This window comes from Syngnathoides biaculeatus, chromosome 17 (assembly GCF_019802595.1).
Source record: "Syngnathoides biaculeatus isolate LvHL_M chromosome 17, ASM1980259v1, whole genome shotgun sequence".
Classification (NCBI taxonomy): domain Eukaryota; kingdom Metazoa; phylum Chordata; class Actinopteri; order Syngnathiformes; family Syngnathidae; genus Syngnathoides; species Syngnathoides biaculeatus.
The window spans coordinates 8,287,931-8,312,585 of NC_084656.1; the positions used below are offsets into that span (position 1 = coordinate 8,287,931).

The 24,655-nt window shown below is 39.8% G+C and overlaps 1 protein-coding gene, 1 long non-coding RNA gene and 2 pseudogenes across 16 annotated transcripts in view; 1 reads left to right on the top strand and 3 right to left on the bottom strand.

The window, feature by feature from the left end:
• Positions 1-24,655, top strand: part of rgs3a (regulator of G protein signaling 3a) — a 147,671-nt gene that overhangs the window by 9,366 nt on the left and 113,650 nt on the right. For 4 of the 15 annotated variants that reach the window (XM_061847530.1, XM_061847523.1, XM_061847529.1 and 1 more), the window contains 6 exons: positions 1,617-1,675; positions 2,412-2,506; positions 2,577-2,645; positions 4,556-4,616; positions 6,811-6,901; positions 17,286-17,353. In XM_061847530.1, the coding sequence (XP_061703514.1) occupies positions 4,557-4,616; positions 6,811-6,901; positions 17,286-17,353 (219 nt within the window). In that variant the 5' untranslated portion in view covers positions 1,617-1,675; positions 2,412-2,506; positions 2,577-2,645; position 4,556. Of the gene's footprint in view, positions 1-1,616; positions 1,676-2,411; positions 2,507-2,576; positions 2,646-4,555; positions 4,617-5,909; positions 5,923-6,746; positions 6,902-17,074; positions 17,214-17,285; positions 17,354-24,655 lie in introns of those variants that run through there. The other 11 variants (XM_061847516.1, XM_061847521.1, XM_061847519.1 and 8 more) reach the window with 7 other exon arrangements.
• Positions 337-24,613, bottom strand: LOC133515231 (uncharacterized). Its single transcript, XR_009798984.1, has 3 exons — positions 23,985-24,613; positions 16,642-16,762; positions 337-949 (listed from the first exon to the last, which is right to left on the bottom strand). It is a non-coding gene; the product is annotated as an uncharacterized LOC133515231 (long non-coding RNA).
• Positions 16,078-16,196, bottom strand: LOC133491292 (5S ribosomal RNA; annotated as a pseudogene).
• On the bottom strand, positions 21,195-21,303 carry LOC133491283 (5S ribosomal RNA; annotated as a pseudogene).

Genomic DNA, 24,655 nt, shown 5'->3' on the forward strand with positions numbered 1-24,655 from the left:
AACCTTAGGAAGAAACAGCTGAATACAAATGTAAAAAAAGTTCATTATTTCACACTGCTTTTTTACATAGCTCTATGACTGGTGCAAAATATAGTGCAGCCTCTATTGTCCAACATAAGCCTTTCTTCTAAAAGAGTTTTTCTGCATATAATACCCTTCATAAAACCCACATATAGCCTTAACTGCACATGCAATATTTTAATTAATATTATTGTCATACAATTGTACCTCTTCTTCTTTGCATTTCGGCTTGTCCCGTTATGAATAATAATAAAAACAAAAAAAAAGTCTCTTAACTTTAAATGGTAGCATTTGGGGATGCATCCATATGCTGCATACACACCTTGTAGTATAAAAACGAAAATGGGTACCTCCACAAATTAAAATGCTTTAATGCCTTCATTTTCTCTTTCACACTCAGGGCACTCTACAATGCATTGTGTGTTCATGCGAACATTATCAAATTGAGAGCCCCAAAGCTAATAACCAAGAATAGATGATATAACAAGACTTGTTTAACCACATAAAGAGCTAAACACTGAGCATAAACAACAAGGAAGGAATTAAAAACATCAAATATTGATGTGGAAAACCCAATGATTTACAGACAAACAAATGCTGGAGTGAAACTGGAGGTAGACGCTCAAAAGTAAAATAAACCGAACTAACGAAACTCTAAATAGACAACAAAATTGCAACAAGCTAAAATATGAAAGGAACTTAACTGTTACGAAAAACAAGAATGAACTAACACAAATAGTACTCCCATAACATGGGGAAAGGAAGTACCCGGATATTATCACTAGAACCTGATGAGAAATAAGAATCCGGCAACTGGTGGCGAGGCTGTAGTAGTCAAGCGTATGTCCTCTGTTCTCCTGCATTTAAGAGCTGATTGCAATGCGGAACTGGTGCACGCATGAGGCTCTGCCAATCCATAAAACATCGACTGCAAAAAAAAAAAAATGTGTACAGCAACCTGGCAGGATCACAGCATACATGCCTATTTTAATGACAAGGGGTATTGCATGCACACCAATCTTGTTAACGATCGTCAAGTGTAAAAATAATTTTGTCAGGTCTTGTTTGAAAAATAACTAACTTTTTTTTTTTTTTGGTAGGATTCGGGATTTAATATTTTTCTGTAAGATGTCTCCTAAATGTGAAATGCTGAAAATGGCGTCTGTTAACTGTTAAGCATTTCACAAAAGCATTATAATTAAACAAAACATAACCATAAAGACATTAATGATAGAGGTTGTTCAGTCATCATTCGTGTTGGAAAAAAATATTTCTCAAATTCTGCCAGTTTACGTAAACTCATGAGCACAAGTGGACATAGGGTATATGCAGTTATATGTACCCCTGTCATACTGAAATGAAAGGTCCCCCCCATTTTTTTGCCTATACCTATGTATAATGTGCACTAGACTTGTTACATTTTTTGTGGGGGGGCATGTGCATTTTAGATGAAAAGTTAGGGTATCTATTTATTTTATGATGTTTTCTTCAGGGGACCAATATTTTTTTCTTTTCTTAGCTTTTTTTCCCCCAGTTTTTCTCCACATCTAAAGATTTAATTTAAAAAAATGATCTGCAATAATTTCTGTTGGCAGTTTTGGAGGCACGGGGTATTTTACACGAACACCAAGGTTCATGCGACTCCTATGTAAAGGTATCATATGCATCTCTTTTTGTTGTCTCTTTTGTAACTGTTATTTCAAAAAAACTATCCTGGGACTGCATGCAACTCATTACTAATTTTATTTAAACGGTACAACAGCTGGTCCTTTAGAGTTCTGGAATGCTGCAGAAGGATGTCTCATCACATGTGGGGAACATGTTTTGAATCCCAACACCACATTGGCGTCAGAATTAGATTTAAGGGCCTATGCTGTAATTTACTTGCTTTCATGACAATTCCACTGTGGATTGTATTTTATTTTTAGAATTGAATGGTGGGTCAGATCAAATGCTCTTGAGGCGACATTATCATCACCTACAAGTTGTTTGTTCCCCTTGTGTAATCCAATTGATGTATCAAAAGAACTGTATATAAAATCTATGAAATAAATTATAATGTTCAGATTTCATCTTATAGCGTTGTCTAATGTAATTTAATTTTCTTTAAAAACATCTCTGGCTATTCCAGCTTCTCACATTCCCAAATAATAGTGAGGTGAATTGGAGACGAAATTGTCCATGAGTATGAATGTGAGTGTGAATTGTTAATTGTCTTGATGTGACCTGGAAAGGCTGGTGACCAAGGACCATAATGCGGACAAGCAGTATAAAAGCTGACTGAGTAATTGTATTTTAATGTATCAATTTTAGGGCATTAAACACGAAATTTACGGCACTTTGCCAATTTTTGTAAAGCAACCTATTTTGAGTAGTATTTGTTTTGTCAGGTTGGCATTTTTCCAGCCAGTGACCCCAGACATCGACGGAAGACAGCAACAGTCCGTCAGTGTAAAAATCCTGTTTTTCTTCACACCTTTTATTTGTAAGCCCTCTCACAATTTACTCTTATAGAACTCTTGACCATGCTAACATGCGTTTATTTGTTATGACAGTGTGATATACGAGAAGGACCTTCACAAGCGAGTACTCTTCACAGTATGGAACTCTGACGGCACCTCCAGGTACAGTATCTGACATCACTGCTCAGGTTAGGGTAAACTTAAAAAAAAAAATGCAGTTTTTTGCTCACCAGTGCAGCAAAATGTCCTTTTTTAAAAAATATAATTAATGTTGCCTTTTTCCTCTGGGAAGGCCGTGTTACCCTTGCCACTCTGCCTCAACAGAATAGAACGGGTCAATTCTGAGGATTTTTTCCTTTTTACGTTTTACCAAAAGCACATGTATTAGACAGAATGTACACCATAGAGATTTACTTTATAGAGCGACAGACTGCCATAAAGAGCTGTTTTGGAGCGTTTCTGGGACACAGATTAAGAGCGATTTACTCATCTTTGGGAAGCAATTAAGCTTTATTCACACCAAACGTCTGCTGGTATTTATGAGAAGACACAAGTACGATCCACAGTATCTTCTAAGACCTGTTAGAGTGACTGCATTCCAACAAAGAGGATTCAGTAAGAGCACAAGTGTGTTCTCATGAGAAGAATTCGCTAGAATTTTGCACAAAATGTCTACATATTTTTGGGTTACTGGAAATAATGGGGCGGGATGATGGTGTAACTGGTTAGAGCGTTGGCCTCAATGTTCTGAGGAAGGGGGTTCAAATCTGCGCCCCGCCTGTGTAGTGTTTGCATGTTCTCCCTGTGCCTCTGTGGTAGATCACGAGAGGGTGGCTGCTTGAAAAGTAAATCTTGGGGTAAATAAGTCTGGGGACCCCTGTCTAAGGGTTAATGCCAAAGCTGAAGCATTAACTTAATATGAGCCTACAAGTTTGTAATATATTTGACTGATATATAGTTTATTTATAAATGGTGCACATTTTCCATACAGCAAGGGTACAATCAATGTAAAGTGCTACTCTTACTAATTTTTTTTTTAACGATTTGTGTGCTGGTGCATAATGAAGACTGATGCATACATGTGATTCACATGATGACGATAATTTTGATTGCTCGTCCCCTGAAGAAGGGAACATGTCTACTGCTCTGTTGAACCTGATTGAGTTCAATGAACGAAATCTCATGAAGTAGTTCATATTTCTGGTGAACCTGAATTGAACTTAATTCATTGTTTCCTGATGTAGGTAACTGAGAATGCAGTCAATCTGGCGTCAAATAAAGGTTTTTGAGTTCAGGTGCCAGGTTTTGTTAGGGAATTCCTGGAAAAACCCATCTGGACACACTAAATACGAGCTTTCATATTTCACCGATGAACCCCATACGTGCCGTCATACTGTTTTGCATGTTTTTGTTTGCACATTAAGGACAAAAGTCCTGTTGTTGTTTTATAAAACACTATTCAAGCAACAAGTTTTTCCTCATGTTTTTGAAATTGTTGGGTAAAAGCTGCTGCTGGCTACTCGTATGGACTTAATAGGTGTAAAGAATGATGAAATAAAATGCCAGTTTCTTGAGGGTAATAGCCTGTCAGCAACAAATTGGGGGAAAAAAAGAACTACGAACTTGTTTATCTTGGGAATGGGGAATTTAGTTCCAAATTTCGAATCATGGAGTGAACTTTGAAGTAGTTTGCAGAGAAAATGAACTTTCACATTTTCCTTTTGTCTCACTGAATTGTAAGAGCTAAAAAAAACATGGTATAAGTGTAATTACTGTATCCAAGGACTACACGTACTGAAAAGCTACATACAAAAATATTCATCTTTGTTTTCTTGTATTTGGCCGCCAAATGCATGTTCAAACCCTCTTTTGATTGAACACAACAGCATCTTGTCTGATGAAGTAATTCAAGGAAAAGGACAAGACTCTTTTATTCACATAATCATAATGCTCTGCATGTGATGTAAAAGGCTTAAAAGCAGAGCAGAACCTCGAGTTAATGAAAAGATGAACCCTTTTAGCCAGACCACATCATAGTTACTTCATTGATCAATGTGTTTTTGTTTGAACAGGATGAGTGGCCTGCTTGGCTGCATGAGCTTTGGTGTGCGCTCCCTCGTACAACTGCACAAGGTGAGTTCACCTGGTACAGGTAGAAGATAAAGATTCAATTTAGATTGTGAATATTTGTCATTGTGTGTCTATATTTATGTGTGTGTGAGTGTGGGTATGTATTTGAGAGAAAGAGAGTGAAAGTCTGAGTGTGCGTGCCTCAAACAGAGCGTGAATGTAACATTTTATTGCAGTGTGAATGAATGACAGCGGCCTTAATGGTAGAGACCAAACACTTTGGGGTTCCCGGTATCAGAGCCCACTGAGATAGCATGGAGGACAGGGCACATGCACGCACGTACTTCACACACGGACACCAAACTCCTGTACACATATTTCACTCTCACCTAGAGAATGATAGCATCTCATATTGGGATGTAAGTTATTGTGCACGTTGATGCAGTATTTTTCAATAGAATGGCAAATTATCATTTTGTTAAAATTCTAAATTCCTGAGGGGGGAAAAAATACATGACTAGAAAAGTTCTCGCATCACTGATCAGAAGAAAGGGGGAAATGCAAAAACAATAGAAAACAAGGTATTCTTAAATTAGTATTATTGACTTTTAAACCTGCGTCACTGATATGGTGTAGTGGTGGGTTCCCACTCAGTGACGGTGTGAATATGAGTGCAAATGGTTATTGGTCTCTATGTGTGCCCTGCAACTGACAACCACAACACAGGTGAAGCAAACTGTTTCTTTACATCTGTTTAATTGTCATTACAGTATGGTTTTATAAAGTGCAACATTATAGAGTGTTATTTTTCTGATTTAGATACGTTCAAATATTTGTTGGGTCTTTATAGGAGGCTGGAAGAGATTAATTTCATTCATATCAATGGAGAACTAAAATTTGGAATATGTTTTCAGGTACAAGCAAATTAATCTCACATCTCCAGGCACCACTGTACAAACAAAAAGTTCTTGTTTTAAATGGCAGGACTTCTTTAATATTTGCTCTCATTAATATTTATCTGCCCTCATATGCTAATGAGGGCACATCAGCATTGACTCACAAGGTCCTGTTACCTTGTCCCATATTTATGCCTTTGAGAACTTTTTCCTGGTACATATTGGTGGCCTTCTCTGATTCATTAAACGTGATTAGCTTATATAATGGTAATTTATTGATTTATTTTACATTCAAAAGTAGGATCAAAATGATATAATTGTAATTCTATGTTTTGTTTTTTTCTGTGAGCATATGCTATTTATTTTCAAAACATTCCAATTAGTGAAATTGCTACCTGCACTCGAAATTTATTGATATTTAAGACCCTTGTTGCCTGTTAGATTTCCAGTTTGCAGTGAATGGAGTTGAAATGGTACTGACTTGTTTTCTTTTTAAACCTTTTTTTTTTTTTTAAATCAATCACAAAGTTGCCAAGTTGGTCCGAAAAGGTGACTGGTCAGAGCGAGTTCACCAAACTAGCTTCAGCAGAGGCTAACAGCTACATAGAAAAACGTTTTAATCAGGGAGTGTATGGTCATAACACCTTTTTAATAGAATAAGTAACACTAAACTCATGTATTTCTTTATTTTCTCCTTGGTGTTTAGCCTTTTTTTTAATTTCTGAGCATTTTTTGTTTTTTAACAAAACATTCTTTTTGCAAGAAATATTGTAGAATACTATAAATTCCTCCTTGAATGTCTGTGGATACTGTACCATCATCCCCTCCCCCCCACCTTTGCTGTGTCCCACTGCCTGCAGAAATCTGTCCACTCAGATAAGATGCTTTTAAAGCAGAGATTGTTACCGTTCACAACATGGCATTATTTAATACAATAAGACGAGGCCCGCACTGGTTTGTATGTGTATAAAATTTTGTGTGTGTGTGTGTGTCAAATGACGTATGCTCTTGTGACAGCAATGTCCTTGTTTTTGCATGAGTGTGTCCACATCATTCACATTACAAATCAGACGCCTGCCGCCACGGCCCGTCATAGCTTTATGTAACACACGTGCGCACATACACGCATACACCATCTGGCTCACAAGGCAGGAGTGCAGAAGGCGGTGGGGGGGGGGGGTGTAGAGGGGTCATCAGTTGCTGGAATAAGATAAAGGACAGTAACCAGTGACTGTGTCAGCTCTGGAGGAACATAATGGGTTAAATTCTTTTTCTGTGTGTATGTTTATGTCCATAGTTGATGCTTTAAATACTAACCTCCTGACACTGACACTGCCATTGTCAACATTTGGTGCTCCAAGGAGGTCCAAGGATGGTACTACCTGCTTGGGGAGGATGTGGGCGTGAGGAAGCATCTTAGGGTGCCGGCACAACACAACTCACATGACACCGGTAAGAATTGCTCATACACAGGACCGATCTATTAAGTGCAATGCAAAAATGCCTTCTCCCGCAATGTGCCCTTCACAGGAAAAGTACTCTCAAATAATTTTTACCCTTAATTTCAATCATTTACTTTAAGAATTGAAATTTAATCTTTGGAATCACAGAAGTTATTACAAGGCATTTAAAAAATCCCTCGAATATCGCTGAAAAACTATGCAGTCCAGTCATACTAGTTATAGGTGTAATCAACATGAAAACCAGAAAGCTTTCCGTCAGAGTTTATTGGAGACAGGGTTATCTGTTTATGATCTGGTCCAATGGCAGTGAGGAATTTGTAAGTTTGAATATGATAACCTATGCTAATTCAGCAGCAAATGATCGTTTCAGGAAAGTATTTGTATCTGTGCTGTGTGATGACATGTACATGCAGTATATTGTTTCCATTTTATGAGGAGTTGTGGCAAATCAAATTGTTCCAATGCTTTCTCTGACTTTGTGGACTACATTTTGCCATCTATTTTAAGTTCCCAAACATTGTTCCTTGCCCTATGAAGCAGGGGTGGATGGGGAAAAAAATCCGGTATTGTCCAAATGCTCATAAAAATTTAATATTTGTGTTTGACTACATGTCCCCTCTATGTGCCACACATAGAGATGCATTACAGTACTTACATGTAATTTGACTTGGTAGTGATGTGCTGCTAGCTTGAGTGAAAATACAAAGTTTTGTTGTTTTTTTTTCTCTTTAATATCCATTTTTACTTTGTAGTAACAGGGTTCAACAAGTTACCCTGCCCAGATTATTCCGGGTAATGAAAGCCAGAGTCAGCTTCGTAGTCGTTTTTGGGTGTGGGTGGTGGGGTTCCTACCTAGGTGAGCATTTGCATGAGACATGAGGACCATCCCAAGCAAACTTTTTTGAATTTCGCCAAAAGATAAAAGAATGAATTGTTTTGCTATGTTATGTTTTTAAAATTCTCTTGTCAAGGGCACATTCGAGGGATAAATATTTGCCAAACACGTCATACTGTACAAATCCAGCTGTGCTTGTATGTGTGACTGGCTTGCGGCTTCTTAGGGCGGAAGGTGTTTTGGCGAGGGATTAAACTGGGGGAAAAAAACGAGGGTTTGGGGGAGTGACGAGAGAGAGAGAGCGGGTAGGGTGGGGAGGGAGGTCTTTCTGGACCGAAGCCCAGCACCGCGTCACACTCGCCAAAGAGCGACACGGCGCTTACTCCCGTGCTGCTCCTCTCCTGCTGCTGTTGTGGATCTCCCTTTCACTCCTTACACTTTCATGTGTGTGTGTCTGTGAGGTCCTCAGTGACGGCAGCCTACTCTAGGTGAGTACTATGTTTGTGTTACCTTCTTTACACAACAGAAGTAAAGTTGCAAACTCTTTTGAGATCACGCATATCCTTCTTCTCATCTTGTTCATCACTCCCCCCATCCTCCACCATTGTGGATCCTTTATTCCTTTTAATCAGGCCTAGCTTGCTCCCCTCTCCTTTTCTTTTGCTCCCAGTTGTCCCCCCCTCCCCTTTAAGACCTTGGACCAGACCACCACCACCCTCTGTCCCTTTTCAAGGGCCTTAGTTCACCTACAATACCTCAAACAATTGCTTGCACACAAAAATGATATCCAACACAAGCGCTTTTTAAAAAAAAAAAAACAGCACTATACAACATTTATTATTTTGAATATTTCTGATATTTTGACTCATGTCACTGAAGCTACCCAGGTATCCCCTGCTTGTTTATATGGGAGGGCCTTGGTTTACAAATGTTAAACATAGGGTACGATTACGTTGTCGTATGGCCCCATTTTTTATTTCATTGTTTAAATGTATGGCCTAGAAGTGTATTCCATCCAAATATTCACCAGAACTCTTTACCACTGCAAAATTATGACTTGCGTAGAAATGTGTTGCCACTGAACAAATGGTACTAATTACAAATAGAATATCCCCGTGTAGTCTTACCATGAAAGTTCCAATGTCTCATGGGATACATTGAACAACTTTGAGGCACTGTCAATCAAAATGGGCCATCATTGTCTTCTATAAAAGCAATTATACTATTAGATTTAATCACATGGCGCAGACGCACCCGATAAAGTGTCTAGTGAGTTTGTTTCATGATTTACTCACTTTATTTTTTCATGACTTTATCATACCCGTGCACCTTTTCTGTTTTTGATGCTGCTCAGCTGCGCTTGGCTGAACTATGCTGCTCTCTATTTCATGCAATTTTAAAACCGCATGTGTGGGATAGGACGAGTGCAGCAGCAAACCATAGCAAGGCTTTAGTTACATAGTTGAACTTCTACGTGGTAACACATTCAATAATGCAGGTAGGGGTAAAGCAGTGGAAGAAGTTAATTTCAGTGGGAAAACGAGCACATCTGGCTTGAGACTGTGATCATCTCATGCAGTGGTAATACTTGCCCCACAACTGTCTCATCAGATTCATGTGCCAGTGGGTTTTCTCTCTCTCTCTCTCTCTCTCTCTCTCTCTCTCTCTCTCTCTCTCTCTCTCTAGTGGGGGGGGGGTGCATACTCATGCGCTTGAATGTTGGCAGGCCAGCTGGCAGAATGTAGGCCATGGAACTGCTGCACAATGACATTCACAAACATGCAAATGATCAAATTCACGTTTAGTACTATATAACTGTATGTGCCTGGTTTTGCTTGTTCTCCTGGTCCATCTTTGGGATAAATTTTCCAGTTACTCTTCAGTCTGTTGCGTTATTGTCACAATGTTTAGAGAAAAGCTAGCAGTTCCCCTCCCTGTTTATTTCAATGATGATTTGCAGTCCAAACATTTTATCAGGCGTGATAAATTCCAGACTATGGTGGGCCGGTGCAGTGTATGCACTCACCAGGCCACCAAATAAGAGCTCCATCATAAAATCTGCATGTGAAAAGATAATGTTGTGGTTTTAGTTTAGTCTGAATATAATATATCAATATGGAAGGAATAAAAACTATGCAGGCCAACTGGTTAGTACATATGCCTCACAGTTCTGAGGACCCGCGTTGTGTGGAGTTTTCATGTTTTCCCCGTGGCTGCATACAATTTCTTTGGGTCCTCTGGTTTCTGCCCTCGTTGCAAAAACATGCAAGGCGGGTTAATTAAATTCTCTGAATTGCACCCAGGTGGAAATGTGAATGCTAATGGGTGTTTCTATGCCCTGCGGTTGGTCTGGCGACCAGTTCAGAATGTGAAGATAGCGCGGCTCGGCTACAGCACATTTACGACCCTAAGCGGTACAGAAAATGGATGGAGGAATATAATCAATGTTGGTATTGGTATTAATCCGGAATTACGGATTTTCAAATTTTCATGAAAATTCCTTTGGAAAATTGAGGAAAAATTGCCTAAAATTAATCCGGATATTAGTTGACAACATTGAACGAACACACATTTGAGTTTGTTGTTTTGCTTTCACGAGCGTAGCCATGTTGAGGCATTAACAATAGTAACGGTAATGCCCTTCCCCTCGCATTCTCATGACCTCGCCATATCTTGGAGAAATTTAGAAATTTCGGCGAGAACGAAAGCCACAAAGGGTGCACGTGTGCACACAAAAGGCAGATTAATCTGTGAATGTTGAGTACTTGAATAGCGTTTTGTGTAAACTAATTCATGCGTGATCGGCCAGGTACGGCCCCAGCGCAATGTTCAAACAGGTAGACGGGCAAGATGACATACGTGCAATAAACGCGAGTGTTAGGAACACATTCAAGTGGTCATGGCTTGAGTAAGAGGACTTGAACAGAGATTTTTTGTTTGACTACATTAGAAAGGTCGACAAACCTGGTAAGTCAGTTAAAATCATATATATATATATATATATATATGTATGTATATATATATATATATATATATAAATATACAACCCTAACCCCATTAGTATTACTAGATGTATATCTAAGATAGTGCGCAATCTGGTCGAGTGTATCAGTACAACGCGACGTAACAAGTTTGAGATTTAAATGTGAGTAATAAGTACTACAGATAAACTTTAACATTTCTAGGATCTATTTTTGTGTGTATTCTGTCTAAACTATAATATGTATAATGTGGGGAAAAGGACAATTTTAGATGTTTTTTGACTGAATAGTTCACTTAATTTATTTGTCTTGAGATAAACTGGCATATTTTAATGACGAAGGCGTTTTTGTGTTATCCAGGGATAGTGGGATGGGGGGCAAAGAAATCTGGGCTTAGTCCTTGGTGAACTTCTGCCCAATTTTTTTTTTTGGGTCAGGATTTAGAAATTTTACTTTCAGTTTTTGTCTGAATTTTGTTCACAGATATCGCCAGAATGCACCACAGCCATCCGTTTTTAAAAAAAATTTACAGGGGGGAATGCCCCGGACCCCCAAGCAGGACTTCGCACCTTCGGTCCTCACATTTGTATTTTCAGGAAAGTCCACTTTCATCTCTGCTAATAATACACAGTATAAATAAAAAAATATTTAGAACTTTTGAAATTCCAATATGATTCAAAATGATCACGATTGATTATGATGAGCTGTGTGTGCATATGTATATATGTAGGTGTGTGCGTGTGTGTGTGTGTGTGTGTGTGTGTGTGTGTGTGTATGACGGGGGTTATCGTGAGATGGCGAGGAAGAGATGGACAGCGATTGGACCACTTGTGTGGCTCAGAGGTGATCTGTCAAGTATTCCTCAGGAAATCTGTTTTCTTACCATTTTTGCAAAAAATTTAATGACTTTTTCAGTCCAAACAAAAACAGCATTTTGGGGGGGCTCTTTGTCCCAGTCAAATTGTCAGTCTGTCTGCGTGCTTCCTTATCTCCCAGACGATGACAGTTAATTACACTGTTGAGTCCAATAAAAGCCCTGCTTCCTTAAGTCCTTTTGAGCGTGTGTCAAGTGGCGGAACCCTCAAATTTGTGTCAGTGAGTGGCAGCCAAACATTCCTCAAATGCAGAAAAATGACATGGCAATTTTTTTTTTTTGTACAAGCAAATGCTAACCCAACAGATGGTATCCAACTTATTGGTGAATGTAACATTCAAATCAAGTCTGAGTTTTGAAGTGATGCATACAAGTAATGAATTGCGTGTACTTCACTAAAGTGACACATAAATCAGTGAAGCGCTCCTTGTATTGTAAATAATGAATGAATGAGATGCTCCCTTCGAACACGTTCCTCACCGGTTTAGCATGAGAGCTTATTAAGACTATTCACCCGTCCATGCTGCTGTGAGAGCAAGATCTTTCCCCCCTGTCGAGGCATATATTAAAAAGGCCTGTTTCAGTTATTAAAATGGAAAACTTGATGTATTTATACACATGGACAAATGGAATTCTGGGCCAGGGAAAACAGCTTGATTATCTGTTTTTAGTCTAATACTGTTTGTGGAGGTCTTTCTGTTTTGTGTTACAATTTTGGCCCTGTTTGGTATTTGGACTTTGTGTCATTGTTCTCTCCACCCTCACCCCCCCACACTTATTTGTGTGCCCACCTGGAATTCATTAGTTTATTCCTTGTTTTTATTACGATTGCTTGTCTTTCCTGTTTATTCTAATCCACAAGCATAGCATCTGATCCAAAATGTGCTCTTGTTTTTTAGATTTTATTTTATTTGGAACATATTGTCTCAGCCAACAAAAAGTCACATTTATTTCTTCAATGATACCATTTATTTAATTAGTCGTTGGTTAATTTGTTGGAAAGTGACAATAGTCATATTTTGTGTTTTTACTACAATACTTGAGATCTCAAAATGGACCAAAAACAATCCATGTATTGTGATTTTTGACAAATGTATGACTTTTTTTTTTTTTGTCAAAGAATGATAATGAACGAGAAACCAGTAGAACAGTGGCCCAGTTGTGGGTTGGTGTTCAAATGTTGTTTTTCTCCCCGAGTGGTCCAGTTTCCTCTCACCTTCCAAAAATACTAATTCAAGACTCTAAATTTTCCATTAGTGGGAATGTGAATGGTTGTTTGTCTATAAGTCCACTTCAAATAGTTGATGACCACTCCAGGGTTTACACCCCCTCTTGCCCAAAGTCACCTGGGAGAGGCTCCATAATCACGCGTGAACGAGCGCTTTACAACAGATGTCAAACACCAAGGGGATGGATGGATTGATGAACATGTAATTGAGCAACTCCAATTTTAATTGTGATTTTGTTCTTTTCTGCAATGAAAATACAAAAAAACATAGCATAGATAATGATCGACTCCGGGAACAGTTACCTCTCCCTGAACAGAAGCGTGAGCGGCAATGTTTTTTCAATCTATTTGTAACGCCCTCCTCCTGGATTCAAATAAAATACATTTCCTTAATTGACCGTGGAGCAAGTTGCTGACCAATTATTCCGGGGTTGTCAAACTGTTTTTTGTCGTAGGCCACATTGGAGTTCCAGTTTCCCTCATTGGGCTGTTATGATTGAAACCGGAAAAATCTTTGATCGCCTCATCATATTTCCACATGGAATTTCTAAACTACTTTTGGAATCAGACATCAAGGGGAATGTGTTTTTCAACTATTGGAATTGTAAGCAATTTCATGTTCCCAAACAAAAATAATTGTTTGTGAACACAAAAATGCTTACAATTCCACAGTGTTATCATTTATGATTTGACAATTTGAAATTTTGGTGCAGATTTGAACAAAAATCACAGAAATTAATATGCAAGATTTAGCTTCGGGGTCCACATAAAAATCATGGGGCGAGCCAGATCTGGCCCCTGGGCCTTGAGTTTGACACCTGTGAATTAATCGATTAAACTATCTTTGGAGAATCAATATGAATTGTTGTGAACTCTTATTTTCATGTAATCCAGCATCCTCTTTTGGCTCAAATGCTTCAGAGCACGGACGACACTATATAGTTAAAACTTCTTTTTAATATTCTTCTTTGGACCACACAAATCTGTACATATATTTATTTGCTGCATAGCAGAAAACTGAGCTCCACTGAGTGCTATTTTAATTTCTACTTTGACATATCTCTACTCTTGTACCATTGACTACCCTCAGGTCCTTTCAGCCTGAGCGTTAGCATCTTTTTACCCCCCCCCCCCCCCATTTCTTTTACAAAACCCATCGTGACATGGCTGCCATGATCCTTCCCGGCTGTATCGGCACTGGAAGTAAAATGTGTCAAGCGTGGGCCGGCTACAAGCGGCATGCCCAAGAGTCACGGCAGTCTTTTAATGTAGCACGGTCATGTGATAAATGAGTCAGTTGGTTCGTGGGCGCTTTAGTTATTCACAGTCCAAAGCCAAAATGCAGCCGATAGAATTTAATATGTATTGTTTTTACAGATCTCTGTCCTGTTTGATATGTTCTTGGTGTTTTGGCCAGTCATATGTGGAGAACCTAAGCATTCTAGACTTTTATATTCCATTATGCATGTGCTCTGTTTTTTTTACTGTCCCTTGTGCAACATATTTGGATGTGTGGAATTGTTAAATAATACAAGTGAGTTATTTTTCTTGTGCTGAACTTTTTAGTGGTATTTTGGAGGGAATTTAAATACTTAGATATTGCATTATTCATTTTCAACTGTAACAAATTGATAAAAGCAGAAGATGTCTCTGTTTCTGATGTCATCCTCTAATCCATTGTTTTTAAATCCACAGTTTAATTGATGCCTTTGCACAGTTCTCTTTAATTGATGTAGAAACCATGTATTGTTACAAGTCTCCACATTTTCCATCAAGAGTGTTTTGTTTGTAGTTGTTGGAAGGTGAAAAGTGTGAGCAAGTGTCAAGTGGATGAGTGATCTTGACAAGAGTAGAGTCGATTTGTTCACGCTGGAAGACTGCCAACACCTTTATTTCTTTTCTTTGTTTTTCTTTCTCTAATCCCCCCCACCCCCACCCCACTTATTGCCTTGCATGTATACTTTTCCCACTGGCCACTGCCTCCACCGTTTATTGTCGCTCCGACCCTCCCTCTGTTTTGATGTCATTCATGCTTCCAGCTGCTTCCACGCCATCATGCCCGATGTCTTAAGCAGACAAAAGGCTTCACTCCTGGGCCTGACGCCAGCCAGGTTGCCCCCACTCTCTTTCCTTGTCGGACCCCTGAAGTCTTCCATTTCAGACGGAATCTTCTTTTCTTTTTTTTTTTTGTTGCTGTTTAATCTTCTACATTTCCATGGTGACCGCAGCCTGGAAACTGGACATTTTGCTGTGGGTTAGCCCAAAACATGTCTAAAAGTGATATGTGTAATTTTCTTTTGTCAGTGTACACAGTGTTTTGGCTACATCTGAACTTTACAAGTACTATATTATTTAGTATTCATAACGTAACATTTTGCGCCCTACTTTTGTTTGTATTATCATTTTTAAAGAACTAAAATGATATCCATGAAACGATATTAAAAAGAGCTCTTTTCATAATGCAGTGGAGTTGCACACTACTGTAGACTACAGTCCTCTGTGCTGGGTGTGTAAGACTTGTACCTTAAATGACTGGTTTTAAAATATTGGAAAAATTAAATGTGGTAGTTGTAAATAACTTGATTACGCATCTTGGCAGTGGCTGAAAGTAGTCTAATGATTTAGGAAATATGAAACATCAAATTCAATAGAGGTTTAGTTTGATTTAGCTTGATTACTGTATGTTGTGTATTGAAGTATAGCTTTCCAGATGCACTTAATTTTAAAAAACTATGGTGAAACAATTAAAAACATCTCGTCCATGTTAAAATATAGCTTGCTGTAAATATGTTTGGATTGGAAAAATACAATAGCTGAATTGAAGCTGGTAGCTGAATTTAGTCACTAACTGTAAGGTTAATTGTGTGTCAACATTACATACAGTATACAGGTATAAAAATAATGACAAAATATAACAATACAAATATTTTATCAGAATTAAATAATTTACTGTATTGCAGTGTAATGTATATATGTACTATGCAATGAATACAAAACGGAAAATAATCTGAAATAATAAATAGTCTTGATAAATTGCATGAATAACAGTTAAACATTTGACTAAGGCTTAAATATAATGAAAGTCAATTTATACTAGCTTAGTCGTCTTCTTCTTCTTTTCCTTTCGGCTTGTCCCCCTAGGAGTCGGCACAGCGTGTCATCTCAGATGAACGCAAATTTGTTTGGCACAGTTTTACGCAGGATGCCCTTCCTGACGCAACCCCTCTGCATTTTAGCCAGGGAAAGAAGCTTACAGCACCTGGTATTCCCAGGTAATCTCCCATCCAAGTACTCAGCAGGGCCAAGCCCGGTTAGCTTCCGAGCTCTGACGAGATCGGGCGTTCTCAGCGTAGCATGGCCGTAACCCTTATACTAGCTTAGTATTTGTTCAAACAATGAATCATCCATCGATTCTCTTAACTGCTTAGCTAGCCAATTTTAGGTGAGAGGATGTCACCCAGAATTAGTCGCCAGCCAGTTGCAGGTCACATATAAACAAACAACCATTCACTCTACTATTCACACCTTTTTCATTCTTGGAGAAAACAGGTGTGCCCATAGAAAACCCACATAGGCTTTGGGAGAAGGTGCTAACTCCACACAGGAAGTGTGAATTCAGGATTTAAACCCACGTCCTCAGAACTGGTGAGAGATGTGCTAACCAGTTGGTCAGTGTGCCGGCTGGTTAAATTAAAATTATACATTTTCTGTGTATTATAGGCCACAAAAAATACATTTGGCAGATGAAAAAGTAATCCATGTGTACTGAATAAAGTGCCAGGTTAGGAGGTGGGATCCTACTGTATCTTACAGTCAGTTGATGGAGATGTGACAGAGAAGGGCGTGGCATTCTTGGGAAGATGGTTTGAGGGGATTTGCCTCTTCTTTAGGAAGTCAACTCGAAACTTTGCGAGAAGAGGCGGATGAACGAGCTGTAAACACAGAAAGACGGAATAGGCAGTGAGGCGAAAATCCACATTGTGACCCGTGTGCTGAATGCAGCCTTTATGAGCATTAGTTAAAAGGGACACATGAGGCGGGAGTCTCCTGTAGCCATGGCAACCCTCCCAGGAGCCCTGTGACGGACGGATAATAGAGTGAGAGAGGAGTTCCTTTTCTCTTCTTTATCCCTCCCTCCTCTTCCCTCCCTCTCACTTGTTCTCCCTCGCACTCCTCCCCTCTTGGGCACTTTTGTGAGATCCTCGCATCTTGTGGGATTTTACCAAACTCTGTTTTGTCTTTTTTTTTTTTTTTCCAAGTTTGCGCTGAAAAGTTTTAATCCCAGCCCTGCTGGGCAGTGCTCGCCTTAATTACCCTCCCCTTATCTGCGACACTTTTTTTATGGACTCTCAGAACTTTTTTGGGGTCTTTTGCAACCAGAAGGTGAATTTGTGGCAGCAGAAATGTGCTCCAAAGGCACAGTGTCAGCCCGTGATTCCTTTGTCTACATTTCAGAGGCCGTGCTGTCGAACCATGGTGTTGCCCCTGAGACACACCGACCTGAGAATATGCAATGCTTAACGGTGAGTAGGGCACCTTTCATTACTTTTCTTCATTTATGAACAAGCTACATCCATCTAGTTTTTCTTTTTATATTTCCTGGGTTTTTTTTCCCCCTGGTTTTTGTATGTGTGTAGTCACGGATGCTGAGACATATGACCCCTGACAAGGCTCTGTGTTCAGCAAACTCATCATACATAGACACGCCCTCACGTCCTTATCGGCTGTTCTGTGTCATACATTCTCAGCCCCCATGGCAACTAATCGAATTTGGTCATTGAGAATTGAGTGGCAAAAAGAACGTGGGAAAAGAAATTGGGGGAAAAAAGTCCCGTGTGCTTGACTGAAGATTTATATCAAAGCTCCTGTTTGCATGTGACTCATTTGCGAAGCGGAATGATGGCTTGTTATGAGAGACGCTAAGTTGTTTACATGAAAACGAGCGCGTTTGCTTTGGATGTTTGAAAAAGTTCTTGTACAGACAACAATTCTCGCTGTAAACGCTGTAATGTGGATGCCAGGCCAGTAAAGGTGATCCTCTCTTTCGCTAATTGTTACGACAACTGACTAGTTTACGCAGTCGCGTAAGAAGAAGTGGTCACACGACACAAGACTCACTTACTGCTGTAGTTAATGTTTTCAATTGGTTGTGTTATATTGATGGCATAGAGGGTATTTCTCATGTAAATATTGAATGCAGTTAAGACTGTACTACTTTCTTAGCATAGGTTACTAATATACTGTGTTCTGGTTCATGTCCAAACTACATCGCCGCTGTAGTTATGTAACTCAAAGAGCAAAACTAAACTAAAAGAGTTCACTGTATAATGCAGTGCAGTTGGGCACCACTGCAGACAACAGTCGCTTGTCAAGGGTCCAGCAGAAAATGAATACAAATGATTGAATGCCGAACGGGAGGCGTTCTCCAAAACGACCTGACTCGGCACATGGCATCATGATGTGATGAACGCAATGCACATGTGCTCTATCTAGCACTTGTCCCCTTGGCTCTGATCCACAATTGTCCTTTGAATAATCTTCAGTGATGTATATGTAGGGTCCTCAGTTTACAATGTTCTGATCAGACTGTAAACAGATTTTGTACAAATGTCGGAAGGCGCCAAAGTTATCACGAACCAATGCTAACTTATAAGAGTCATGGAGGTTGACAAGAAGAGCCCGTCAGCTGTTTTTAATACTGTAGCTGCTGAGACCATCCGCTTTTAAACTTCATTAGAAACATTTCATATGTTAACTGGGTTTTGGCTTGGATGACCTGATGCTTAATCTCCTAATGCTTTTGTGGATTCACTCCCGAGTTTTCCCCCGTAGTCCAAAGAGACCATGTGAGTGTATGTGGCTGATTGAGTGGTATGCTTTCCACTCTGGCTGCTATTAGAGAGGCTATTGCACAGGTTAAGCTGTATTGATGTTTGCTCATTCCAATTAATCACGCTGCAGCTAACAAATGTTAGACCATTAGTGGTGTAGATTTGTTTGGCTGTTTTTTTTTTTTTTTAAATCAAACATACTTATCAATCAGTCGTCATCAAGTTTTATGGAAATCCAAAAGTACATCATTGATTTATTTTTCATTATATCTGATGTTCCTGGTATCAACTGGCCTCGAGATTTGTGTGTGGAGGCTGCCTTCCTTCGCCAGGCTTTGCTCGTTTGCCCTCTTTTATCTCACCATGGATCAGAGCAACAGATGATTGTGGCATTCGTGTTGGGACGGTCTCACGGGAGAGTGGAGGGAGGGGCAAACTTTGATTCAGGCGCTAAATCAAAGGAGAAATGGAACAGCTTTCTAGACTTTATTCTGTTTTTTCCCTCTATCACTTTATCCTTGGTTCTCCTCTTCTCATCACCCTCCCAGGCTGCCTTACGGCCGCAGCTCCGAATTCTGCGATGTGCTGCTGTGGTCTCCGTTTATATTGATGATGCATGTGTTTTTCAGGGATTTACCCAAGGCTCGTTGTGGGCTGTTGCCACTTGAGATGTTGCTGTTGATAACACTTGATGTGCTCTATAAAATCACAAGGTTATGCAATGAACGCCACAGCTACTATTCTGTTGTGTTTCTTTTTGGGATGTTTTTTATGTGCATTCAGTTATCCATCCATCCATTTTCTTTGCCGCTCATCCTCACCAGGGTCGCGGGGAGTGCTGGTGCCTATCAGAGCTGTCAATGGGCAGGAGGCGGGGTACACCCTGAACTAGTTGCCAGCCAATCTCGTGGCACATAGAGACAAACAGGGGCAATTTAGAATGTCCAATTAATGTTGCATGTTTTTGGGATATGGGAGGAAACTGGAGTACCTGGAGAAAACCCACACAGGCACGGGGAGAACATGCAAACTCCACACAGGCGGGACTGGGATTGAACCCGGGTCCCCAGAACTGTGAGGCCAACGTTTTACCAGTGCCGCCTGCATTCAATCAATGTAATTTTTTTTTTATTGTTAGCGTCTTCTTTTGTGGGCTCCAGTAATGGATATTTACATTGGCCAACTGGTACACACTGCCACATAAAGTCCCTGACCAGCACTTTTACCGGGTCTGTGCTGAAATTCTTTGGACCATCTTACAACCTGACTAACCCTGAGTTTTAACTAACTGACTATCTTTCTAACTAACCAACAAACCATCAAATGGAACCTTGAGTCTCACACAATTAAAGTCCCCAAAAATTTTAATCTCCACAATGTATGCATTATTTTAATGAAATGAAATCATTTGATATACTTGAGTCAAGCCTTGAAAATATTATATAAAATACTTTTTTTAAAATAAAAAAATATCCATATTACATATGTAACACTAACAAGAAAGATGTAGTTTGAAATCATAATTACAATAATACAATAAATACAAACTGATTTGATTTCAATAAAAGTGCATTATACATCTGTGATTCTGAATTTTAGATCCAGCTTTGGTTGCACCAATTGATCCGTATTAATAATTTTCAAATACGTAGCATTATGCCCACATTTATGTATGTATTTTTTATGGACTTTTTAAAGACTCTGCAAAATGATCCTCCTCATTCACAAAAGCAGCAGAGGCTTTGTATTATCTGTCGTTGCACACCAGTTGCTGCATCCCTCTGCATCACTTTTGTTGTCTGCTGGTATTAACTCTCGATTTGTCACTGTGATAATGTCTCTGACACATTTGTCTGCTGGCCAAGTATTGGCGCGAAGGGCGAGTAAAGCTGCCAAACAGGAGTTTGGATATCCCCGAACAACAAAGACTGTTATCGGTACACAACTCTGATACATTTCATGGATTATTCTTATAACCCTGCACCATTTTCAAATGCACGCAAATGCTGCCTGTCTCGTTCCCCTTAAAGAACCATGGCACAGTTGGAAGAGTGGGGTCGCCCTTTAATAATAGATTTGACCTGTTATTTCCTGTCCTTGACAAAGCATTTAAATCACAATGCAGGTGATCCAGCCATGAATGTGCATTTGCGTGTCGTAACCAGAAGCAGACAAATTCAATCAAATGTCCAGTTATCTACAGCTCATTTGTAATTGATTTCGTGTGACGGATCACCTGCTGCTGTATGTGCCAGAAATACTGTGCCACTCTGTCAGCGTGATAAGATATTTATTTAACTGCTGAGGTAATGTTTCCAGTATTATTTGGGCCTGGCCCTTGTGAGGATGAGCAGGTCATAAAATTAATGGATGAATGAGTATGTTACTGTTATATACTGTATGATGATTATTTTAATGTACAGATCTTTTCCTTTCGGCTTGTCCCATCTTAGGTGCACACACATTTGTTTGGCACAGTTTAATGCAGGGTGTCCTTCCTGACGCAACCCCTCTGCATTTAGCCGGGGAGAGAAGCTTACGGCACCTGGTATTCCCAGGCGGTCTCCCATCCAAGTACTAACCAGGCCCAAACCTCCTTAACTTCCGAGATCGGGCATTCTCAGGGTAGCATGGCCATAAGCCTTTTATTGTACCTCTAAATACTGTAATATTAATAAGATTTTCAAACAATTAAACCATAAGTGTCAAACCTGTGGCCCGCAGGCCAAATCTGGCTGATCATGTCATTTTATGTGGCCAATAAAGCAGATGATGTGCAGTGACTTCATGTTTCTGGCGAAAATATCAACATTGTGTATTCTTCACTTCTAATATTGTTGAGATATTGAAAGCATTTTTTGTTCCCAATCACCCCTTTAAAAGAAATATAATAGTTGAAAATTTTTCATGTAGGCTTCTGATTTCGTATCCATCCATTTTCCAAACTGCTTATCTTCACAAAGGTCACGGGAGAGCTGGAGCCTATGCCAGCTAGCTTTATGCAAAAGACGGACTACACCCTGAACTGGTTGCCAGTCAGTCGCAGGGCAGATATCGACACCATCACTAAGCTGAACTTGATCCCACACTGCCTGCATTAAAGTCAAGCGTGTGTACCACTACACCATCAGTGACTCTTTTATGTATACATATATGAGGCGATAATTCATTTCTGTGAGGGAAGTCATGACTGCAATGTTAGCCATGACAAAAATTAGTTTGACACCCCTGAAACAAGAATTGAAATATAATGGAACGTCTGTAAATATGCAGTGAATATAACAGAACATTTTCATCACTTGATGGTTATAAGACGTGAATGATGTCTGCCAGTTGCTCTCCCTTTTAATAATGTGATAATGGCCAAAGTATGTAGTTCTTAACCGTACGTGGTTGTGAAGTGATTAATGCTACTAAGCAGTTGACCCGAATGTACAGGCTTCCAGTTCAATATATTTCCTCTAATTTCTATAACACCCGCTCCCATTAGGATTGCGAGTAAGATGGAGTTCGTATTTGGCCAAGAGGGTACACCCTGGAATGGTCGCCAACAAATCCCAAGGCACATATTGACAAAATTTGGTGTGACATTCACACCTAAAGACAGTTTAGTCTTCAATGAATACAGCCGGAGTGCCTGCAGAAAACCCACACAAGCGCAGGGAGAACAAACTTCACACAGGGATTTCAAGCCCAAATTCACAACTGTGAGGAAGAGGTCCTAACCACTTCTCTATTATGCTGCCTATCTTAATTTTTTGTTTGGTTTATATTTAACATTTTCATCCCATAACTGTTTTTATAATGTTCTTGGGCAATACATGTAACTTGGACAGTTTCCCTCACTTTCTGAACAATGTGACCTTCAAAATGTTGGAACTGCCGTGTCGGTTTGAATACATGTCAGGGCGCCTCCTCCTTTGATAGCTGTTTTTTTTTTTTTAACATCCGGGAGAGCGCGAACCCACACCACTAAAGAGCAGATTGGCCTCATCTGGCCAGCAGACAAGGATTTCAATGTCCTCTCCCCGAGAAATGCTTTTCTTCTCGCCTTCTAATCCGTCCTTCTGCCCATTTAGAGGTGAACAGCGCCGTGTGAAAGCAAGACAAAAGTGTTTTTTGTGCGCTTGACGTGGTAACCCTAGACCCTTTTCAAAAAGGCAAACAGGGAAAAGCTTGCCATTACCGCCGCTAGAAGGGGATCTCTGCGGGCACTTTATTAGTGCTTTACAGACTGACAGTGCTCTCTCTCTCTTTCTGTGCCTTCTCTGTCAGTGTTTCATTCCGTGAGACTGCTAATGCCAGCGATAGACATGAAAAGATACAAACCGTTAATTAATGGGGTTTGCGCTTGCTTGCACTAGTCGCTTTCTTGTGCGTGTGCAAATTGGGTGAGGCATCTATGTCGAACTTTTAGGGAAGGGTCATGCATAGGCCAAATACCAGTAACTTTGGCGCATATTCATCTAAAAATGTGGATTGTGAAATTTGTTTTCACTTTTGTCTGTTTGAGCCACTGCGGTGTGAATGATAGTTCACCAAGATTCACCTCAAAATGGGACCCTGCATTCATTTGTGTCATCTTTTGGGAATGAGGATTTAGGTTGCTAACATAGGAGCAGAAAGAAATTTAAACTAAATTAAATGATGAAATTATTGAATAAAATAACATTTGAAAAATTCAGTAAACAGACAAATACATTTTACACAATTTAATGAAAACCTCTAAAGTCAAACACAACTTCTTTTAGAAGGGTAGGAATTTAGTCAGACCTGTAAAAAATTAAACAGTAATTGGAACCACTGCCTTTTGTCATTCAAGTGAAGTTGTTTCTAATAATGTATTTTTAAACATGGTTTAATTATTTTTTTACACTTGTATGGTTACATATGTTGATAAGCGAACTGTGCCCTATTAAACTAAAGAAGGTTTTAGAATGACGACACTTGGACCCTTGAAAATATTTTTCTTTTGCTTCTATCATTTAATTTTCAGAAATGTAGTTTCAAAATACTAACAAATCATTTTTGGGTCTTGGCGCAGGTAATTTCTCTCCAAATTGGCATTCTAATTAATGTATTTTTTCAAATCAGATTAGCACCATTTTCCCATGGGTGGTAATATTAAAAACAAAAATACAAGTGCTGTTTGGATAACTGGAAGAGGAGGAGCGATTGTCAGAGATTCGCAGAGCTGTGACTTTCCGTACAATGTGGTCGGCAGGGGAGGAGGTGGGGGCTTGAAAGGAAAAGGAGAGGAAATATGGAAGGCGAAAACATAACAAACAAGTCTGGGTAGAGGTTGAGGGAAGTGTGTACTCACTTGCGTCACAGTCCGGAAGCGGTGTTCGCTTGCATTTTTCGGCTGCGTTAAAATAAAAAAAAAAAAAACTGTAATTCCATCTCATTCACACACTTGTCGCTCAGACTTTCATCACAAGTGTGTGTGTATCTGTAAAAGTGATCTGTAGCACCTATGTGAAGTTCAGTGTGGACTCAGGAAGCAAACGACCCTTATCGCGGGCAGACACTCAAACCTATGCTGGCCGTGGAGGTTGGTGAGGTATGCGTGGATGTATGTGTGATTCTGTGCGTGCGTGCGTGTGTGTGTGTGTGTGTGTGTGGTGTGTGTGTGTGTGTGTATGGGGGGTTTCGGGCTGCTGGTGGTGGGAGGAACTTCCTCCTATTCTTCTGCTGCTGAAGAGTTCCCATGAGCGCCCCTGCCAGCAGCGAGACAGTGGCCTGAGCGGCAGTCTCGCCTCCGCATCGCTTGCGGTCCATGCAAGTGGAGCTCAGGAGGCCAAAGAGCAACAATCTGGAAAACGAAGCCACTGAAGAAGTTGCAACCTTGATGACATCTTTACCACCGACCATTAAATGGGACAGAGTTCAAGACGTGGCGCGACAAACTTGGGGATTTGACATTTTCCATACAAAAAGAATTAGAACTGAGGGAAGATTGAGATGATCCACAATACGCTTAAATCTCCCCAG